Source organism: Limulus polyphemus, unplaced genomic scaffold, assembly GCF_000517525.1.
Source record: "Limulus polyphemus unplaced genomic scaffold, Limulus_polyphemus-2.1.2 Scaffold3019, whole genome shotgun sequence".
Classification (NCBI taxonomy): domain Eukaryota; kingdom Metazoa; phylum Arthropoda; class Merostomata; order Xiphosura; family Limulidae; genus Limulus; species Limulus polyphemus.
In genome coordinates this window covers 104,359-113,139 of record NW_013668629.1, presented here as the reverse complement: position 1 = coordinate 113,139, position 8,781 = coordinate 104,359, and the positions used below count along the sequence as shown (strand labels likewise).

General features: G+C 28.8%; 1 protein-coding gene across 1 annotated transcript in view; it reads left to right on the top strand.

The window, feature by feature from the left end:
* Positions 1–8,781, top strand: part of LOC106468475 (kynurenine--oxoglutarate transaminase 3-like) — a 50,107-nt gene that overhangs the window by 33,941 nt on the left and 7,385 nt on the right. Inside the window, exons 9-11 of the mRNA XM_022396803.1 lie at positions 4,062–4,248; positions 4,542–4,621; positions 5,765–5,851. Of these exons, the coding sequence (XP_022252511.1) occupies positions 4,062–4,248; positions 4,542–4,621; positions 5,765–5,851 (354 nt within the window). The remainder of the gene's footprint in view (positions 1–4,061; positions 4,249–4,541; positions 4,622–5,764; positions 5,852–8,781) is intronic.

The following is an 8,781-nucleotide window of genomic DNA, read 5'->3' as shown; positions in this document are numbered from 1 at the left end:
GGCAAATAAAGCGGAGATATAATGGCAGATAGACAGATATAAAGACAGATAATTGAGTCAAGCGAGTGGTAGTGACCGGAAGTAAAGTGCGTGAATCGTTGTGAATTGTAGCTTGTGTTGAAGTTAAAGTGACTGTGGAAATTAAGTGTATTACACAGTTTGTGACGATAAAGAATAGTTTTAATTAAGAAAGGACTTGTGTCGCTGAAGTTTTTCGGAGAGAATTTTTACGGGAAATTATCAAACAAGCAGATACGTAACAAAGAGTAATATTCCATATCATTAAATGATGAGTACTCAGGTTAGATCTACATGTACACTCCTAAATTTTGAATGAATTTGTAAGCTATGTATATAAATAACTTTTAATGAATAAATACATATGGAAGTCAGAAAATATTATTATATTAAACATATGGAATATTATGTTAGTCATGGAATATAAGTGCTCACTGTCGGTACATGTATATGGTTCATACAGCCCTTGAAAATCATTGCAAATTAATAGCCTGTTGTTATGGCTACTGATATTTGAAATTAACCATTCTGATAAATAATACTTCTGTAATTAATTTTAATGTCTGTTAATTAAATTGATCTTGCCTTGGAAATAAAAAAGTTTAGTGTGCTTTGTATTGATCTAATTTTGAAAATTAATACATTTAGCATTAAGCATTTATATTAAGATAATGTTTAGTTATTTATATTTCATCTGTTTATTATTTAATAATATAATCCCTGAGCCGAGTTCTTAGTGCAAAAATACAGGAAAATGTAAATGTTTTGGTTAATGCAAGTTTCCCTGCTTTTCTTAATTACTGGTCCCCCCCCCCTTTTTTTTTCCTTTCTTATCGCATTATTACTAAAGCTTTTATTATCAAACACTAGATGCATTATTCCACTCCTACACTTGTGCTTGGATAAGCTTATTATATCTTGATGAACTGAAATTTTTTTTTGGTAGTCATAAGCATGTAACAGATTTATGGCTGAACTGATGGTATCATTTATTTTTACTGCTTACTCTAATCCTGTATTGTAACTTCAGAACAAATAAATAACATGAAAATGAAAATTAATGTATCAAATCAGCATAACTTATTAGTGGAGTATGTATACATATTATCTGTATATATATACACCAACAAGTTTATTACTGACATTTTAAGAAGAAAATTTCAATTTATTGTATAAATCTAAAAACAATCTTTACTCATATATGTGTGGAATATTACTAAATATGCAGAGCATACAGTCAATTACAGTAAATATTATAAACATAGAAACAGCTTCTCATGTATATGAGTATGGAAATTATACTGAAGTACCTTGTTAACTGTATAAATATTAATTATAATGCTTGCTTTTTCTCTTGATTTATGTAATTTCTAATGTTCATTGAAAATTTTGTAAGCTAATTTTGTGTATTTTATGTCAATAAAATAAAACTCAAAAATGTATTTTTGAATTTAAAAAAGATCTAGTGAATGGACACTAGGCAATAAATAATATTCTTTTTTACATAATTGTATAATACTGAATTTTTTATGAATACAATTTCATTTGGTTTATTGTTATAGTTTGAAAAAATTTTCTGCTTTTAACTCTTATGATGCAGATAGCAACTAAAGTTGACATGTAAACGGGGCACAGTTGGGAACACTTGTTGACATGATGACCCCTTGCCTGTTTGGCTAAAATATATTGTGTCATTTCATTTTGTAATACCAAGTATCCCCCTAGTGAATGACAATAAATGTATTAGGAAATCCCCTATGTAGTTTTAGTTGAAAAATAATGCCAGTTATTGCTAGTAATCACAAAGATACCAACTGAGAAAAAATTATAAAATTCCATAATATTTTGGACATTTCAAAATGGCATCCACATCACAGATGCAAGTATTCAGAGCTAATGAAGCAGTGTGCTTAAACACCACGGCATCATAGACAGAGGATGTGGAAGGGGAAGAAGAAGAGCCAGAAAGCCAGCACTACAACCTTTGTGATGATATCTTGTGTAGTTTTGCTATAATTGCTTTTCAAATATGTGAAGTAGTGTTGTTTTTTTTCATCTTTGTGGAAGATATATTCAGCACTGATGTCAGTATTATATTTTTATTCAGTGCCAAAAAGGTTAAAAGATATCCCTCCTCTAATAATATTGGAATAGTTCTCATTTTATAAATAAATGCTCTAGAATGTCAACTTCTATAAGTAAGTTGTATATTATAAAGTCTTTTTAGTGTTTAGATGTAAATTTTCACATCGAGTGGCACCAACTCTGAAATTACAAACTTATTTTTATAGCATTCTCTATTGGTGTGATACATATATTGCATCTTATTGAACAGTGTTGTGTAAAGAAGTGATAAAAAAGGTAGAAATGCATGATTTCTCATAATGTGGTTAATTATAATATTGGTGATATAGCTGTGTGCAGCTTTTTGCATGATTCATATCTTATTAAGACATGTTTAAAAAACCAATAGTTATGGACCCCATTAGTAATTCTATTTCTAGGTTTAAAGTTTAGCTAAAGCTTATCAAAATGAAACTCTAGTACTCTTATTAAAGTACATACATTTTGTGGTTTTGAGGAAGATGTGCTAGCAAGTTGAAATAACTCATCTTTAGAGCACCACAGGTGGATGAAGACTGTTAAACTATATGTCCATCATTATATGTCACTCTGTTCTATCATGTACACAAATATTTATCTTTAAACTTTAAACTCAAATCACATGCACAGAATGTAGTATGTTAATTTTGTTTTGATGCATTTAATTTTCAAGAAATTCTTTTCTCAAATTTAGATCCACATTTACTGTTGTATATGCACCTACATACGTACCTCACTGTATATAATTGTTTTCAAAACTGAAATATCTACATGTCCATGTAATCATGTGGTTATGCATTATACTAACAAGAAAACATTGCTGCACAATATTTTGATTATTAAGGTTTTACTCAATCCATCTGATGGCTTAAGTCTATTTTATTCTTTTCTGAGCTTTTCTAAAAATTGAAAATTTAACATTGGAGTCCTTTATATGTACAGTACATACGTCTTATTTATTTATTTGGATATAGCCTAAAAATTAACATGTTTTTGATTAGTATATCAACACAACTTAATTCCAACATAATAAAAACTATATTGCTAAGTATTTTCATTATATTAAAATGTAATTTACATTCCAAGAAATAATTACAGTGATTTTATTCAGTCTGGATCACCAAAATCTTCATAAAAAATTAGTGTTAAATAATTTAAGGATTTGCCTGTTAAGAAAATTGCAACAAATTATTGCTACTTTACTATAAAGATGTGAATGTCCACATTTAGATTAAAAGTTATAACCATTCATAATGTATTTCCTTGGATTGTGCAATTACATTCACGCTTTAAAGATTTCTAAAAGTCGTGAGATTTGTACCCCAAATCATTAATTAAAAAAAAATATGCAAGAACTATGTAACCCTAAAACATGAGAAGTTGAGAAAAAGTTTTGAAATTCTATGTTTTAATAATAGCTTACAGCATGAAATGTATATTGAAATATATCTGTATGATAAATTAATGTTACCATATTTTAAGTTTTATATTTTTTTTTAATTATTAATTTTGATCAAAAATACTTAATTTTATCATCTGTCCATATTAATATTCAGCCATCCTATAAAGGACTATCAGCATTATAACTTATAATTGATATGTAAAGAGTTAAATATGATATAGATTACTTTTATGAACATAGTTTTGCTGTAAAGTACAACAAAATACAAAGATTGAATAATTAACCTGACCTAATTGTATCTTTTACAAAATTACTTTTGCTTCAGAATTCTTAACTTTCACCAAATGTTCTAGATAATAAAAATTAGGTTGAATTAAAAAAACATTTATTTTTGTTTTACATTTTTGGTTTAATGTCACAACTACTCTGTTCATTACATCGTAACATTAGTGATACATTAGTGATACCATATATGTTCATTATGTTATTAATAATTTTTGATTGTTTACAATTTATGTTCCTGGGAATTTTATTCAAGGAAGCCATAGGAATTGGGCTTGAAATTGAAATTGAACGTAAGGAAACACCAGACAGCTACTTGCAAGATCGTGTAGAGAGGTTAGAACTGAAACGAGATTGCATGGCTAAATGTTTATCTTCTGTAGGAATGACACCTGTTATTCCAGAAGGGGGATATTTCATTGTTGCTGATTTCTCAAAATTAGGTATTTTGATCATGCCGATCCATTGAATTCACAAGAAAAAGATTTTTTAGAAAATTTTATTATTTCTTGAATTATATGTAGCAGACAACTCTGTCACTGTTTTTCCATCTTCTGTAAATGTTAATAGCAAAAAAAACGTTATATTTAATCTTCTGAGCTTTCTCAAACATTATAAGCTTTACTGTAGCATAAATTTATGTAATTGTGGTTTTAACAAAAAATATTGGAAAATAAAATAAAAGAGAGTAATATATGAGGTTAAAAACAACATATAATCAAAAAGTATTTTCTAGGTGCCAAGATAAGCCTGAATCTTGATGAAGAGCAAGGAGCAAAGGACTATCAATTTGCAAAGTGGCTATACAGGAATGAGGTTGGTACATATATGTAACAAAATCTAACTATGACTCTTTTAAGGTAGCCAAATGCCTCATCATCTAATTAGTGATGCACATGAATGGATTAATGAGATTCCCACTGATGGCTTAAGTCTGTTGTTTTGTTTTTTTCTGAGCTTTTCAAAAATTGAAAATTTAACCTTGGAGTCTTTTATATGTACAGTACATAAGTGTTATTTATTTATTTAGATATAGCCTAAAAATTAACATGTTTTTAACAAGTATATCAACACTTATTTTACTGGGCTATGAACTTGAATTAACAATTTGTATCATTCTTATTAGTGCATATAATCCACAAATTCGGTGTTATATAGTTCTGGAATGCTTATTGTCTTTTAGAGTAATTGCTTTCGTGTAAGAAAATATAGAATTTTTTTTTGTTTGCATTCTCATATAATATGTATATATATATATATATGTGTGTGTGTGTGTGTGTCACCACAGCTGACTTTTTTTATTTCCAGATCTTATTTTGTACTTATGTTCTTTAACTCAGGTAGTTACAGATCAACATATTTTTCTAGCATAGCTTCTCACACATCCACATTCAATATTGTTTACAATTCCTTTTCATTCAAGGGAAGGAATGTGATTCTTTATTTTAGTTATATGTTGTGCAAGTGCTGTAGAATTAGTTTCTTAAAAAGTGCCTTATTAGCAAGAGCAAAGCCACATTGGACTATCTGCTGTGTTCACCATGGAGAATCAAACCCCAAATTTTAGCATTGTGGGTCTGTAAACTTACTGCTCTCCCACCGGGGAACTACTACCAAGAGAAATTCATATTGTGATGTAAAATGGTAACATTTTGAGTTGTTAAGTTTGAGTAATGAAAAGCTATAAGTGCTAAAATATCTTGAAGTAAAATCACATTTAATATAAATAATTCAAAACAATTCCCCATGATATTATTGATATTTGGAAGCAATGTCAATATTTTGCATTTTTTAGAATTCTATACTAGCCTATATTCTGGCCTAGGAATATGATAACTTCAGACACAGTGTAATAGGTAATTTATTTTATTAAGTGTAAAAGGGTGATGCTTGGACATAAAACATTTTATTATAGTTATTTAAAAATATATATATATATATATCCTTTTTTTTTTTCAGAAACTTCAAGTTTTCCCATTCAGTATATTTTATTGTGTTGAACACAAACATTTAGGAGAGGACTTTGTATGCTTTTGTTTTGTCAAGGTAAGATTTTAATGAAATTATAACAAAAAAGTGCTTCCATTTTTGCTCCAAAGGGCTTAATATAATTAAGAAAATAATATGTTTAAACTGTGATTCATCTTTTAATTCAAGTTTTGTCTAACTTCAACAATAAATAGTTCATAGGTTAGTTCGTTGCTAAGGAATACCCTCCCCTTTACTACTAACAGTACTGGGTCAGCACACTTTGAGAAACAGAATGTTATGTTCGGCACTAAGCTAGGCCACATTTTATTGCCCAACTTCTTGTGCTAATCACAACTTGTACTGTTACTATCAACTGTTTATCCACAGATAATGAAAAAATGGCCATTTACTTTCTAGAGCGATTTTAAGTGTTGTAAAGATTCATTACCTGTATCTATAATGGTGCTCTAAAACATCCCATAATGACCCAGTTGAATTCTGGGCTAGTCAGTATAGTTGTGGATATTATTTGTCTCAAATTAATACTGTGTATCAATGTTATTATAGCATAATTATCATGTTGACAAAGCATCATTCTCCAAAATACTTGAAATATTAAAGGTCATGACTTTTGTAGCTTAGTAATAGAAAAATGATCAAGCCAGGTAATAGCTAATCTAAAACCTTGCCTTTTAAAATGAACTGTACTGATAACTCTACATAATGGTTTTTATTTTGTTATTCACATTAATTTTAACACCAAAGGCATCATGAAAGCTGGTACTTTCCATTCATCATTGTAATGAGTAACCTATGATCTGTAGTTTGCATGAAATCCAGCAGTAGAAGAACTTTGCAAACACTGGATAAGATGGTTTGCATCTTTAAACTTTATTAAATACCTTGATGAATAACTTATGTTAAATGTGCAATTTCACTCAACTACACATTTCAAAGTTTGCATGATCCAAAAAGTTACCAACTGTAGGTGACTGGACTGTTGTTGCACAATAACAGATCCAAATTTTTTCAGTACATTAATGCAGTAATATAAAAATCTCTTGAAAACTCATAACACCAATCCTGCATCCAATAGATATCCCTGAAAAGAGACATTATTAGTGTGTGAACCATGTACCTTTATTTGCAAATTAAAACAAACATTTTACAAGACCAACAGAGTTAATGCATTTCACTGTGTGGAAGTACAAAAATAAATGATGTAGAAAATTAATATCGGAATACTTTAGAGACAATCCTTCATGATTGCTAAATATGCAAGACATTATCTATAGATGAAACATAAATTTATATTTTAAACTGTAAGAACAGCTATTAAAAAGAAAGAAATATGTAAATGTTAATTAATATGTAGAAACTGAAGTCATTGGCAGGAATATAATCAATGAAAAAATGTGGATGCAGTAAACATTGACATGAAAATGTAAATTGTATGCAAATTTTGTTTTATGGTAATTGCAATCCTTTTTCCATTCCACTCTTCTTGAATAAATAATTTAGATTTACATCTGTAGTTTAATTCTAGTGTAAAACAAATGTGAACCTAAAGGTTGTCACATATTTAATAATTTTTTTATTGCACAAACTTCATACTGAACTTCAGCTTGCTTCAGATATGTAAAATTATGCATAAGGAACAAGAGCTCATGACTGCAGTTAGTAATAGTATTCAATATAACCTACTCCTCAGCAAAGGCTTCAGCTCTAGAATCTAATGTCTGTTTCAAACAAGCAAGTAAGGCATTTAATTTGAAATTACTTTTTGGTTGAACTTGTAACGTTAAAGTCTGTTTCTAAACAAAAAAAAGTATTTTTGTCTGGTAATTATAATATATTGTATCTTTCATTACTATTTAGTTATTATAATAAATCTTGAATAATGAACAGTGCTGGTAGAAGTTATAAAAGATACAAATTATGTTCTTGGAGAATCTAGTATACAAAATGACAATAAGATTCTTGATATAAACATTTGTGTATCTTGTTAGTGTAGGTGTTGTAAAATGCTGAGAACCTATTTCTGAGTGTCTCCATTAAAAACAGCTATATTCTCAAAACATCTTAAGTTTTAATCTTTCTGAAGGGATAGTTTAAAATACAATATGTTTTTAACATGTTTTAGCATGTTAAAATGTATAAAAGAACATGTAAGTAAAAATCTTTTTTTAGTAATATTTTTTCTTGAAATATTAATTTTTAACCCTCATTAGCATACCTGGGGTCCAGCTGGAACCCAACGAATTTCTTGATTGTATATCTTTTTTACATAATCATTACAAATTTATATCAATTCATGTAATTGTCAAGCAGAAACCCTGGATCAATATAACACTATTGTTTTCAAAACAGGCAGACAGAGTATGTAGCTATAATCTGATATTTATCTGGGGTCCACGTGGACCCCATACCGTCATTGACCATCACTATACATGTAGATTTCCCTGTAATACAAAACAAATTTCTAAATGTTTATTTCACTATATAGGCTGTTATATAAGACAATACATCAAAGTAGTACAGTATCATCTTATCTGTTTGTTTATAATATCATTGTGGTAAGTGTGTTTGCACATCTCATTCCTCAACAAATGTTTTCTGTGATGACTGCTTATAATGCCCTATTTTATAGAAGCTTTGTTCGATAATTATTGTAAATAACCTGCTTATTGGATTTTTAATCTATATCCTACTATAAGGATATATTTGTGTTGGGGTCTGGTCGGACCCAGGGTGACCCACAACTTATACTTCCCATTTTCTTTGAATTGAATTTTGCAGCATTGTGGTAATCTCATCATGTAGTGGTGGATAATGATTGAATATAGGTGTATAATAAAACTTCGTCATTTTTTTTGATATACTGTTTGTATAAGGAATTGTTTAATACTACTTATTTATATGCTGATGGACAATGTAATTTTGTAATTTCTTGATTTGTCAACATAAGTCCTCTAGAATACAAATATTTTTTATGTTGTTCACAT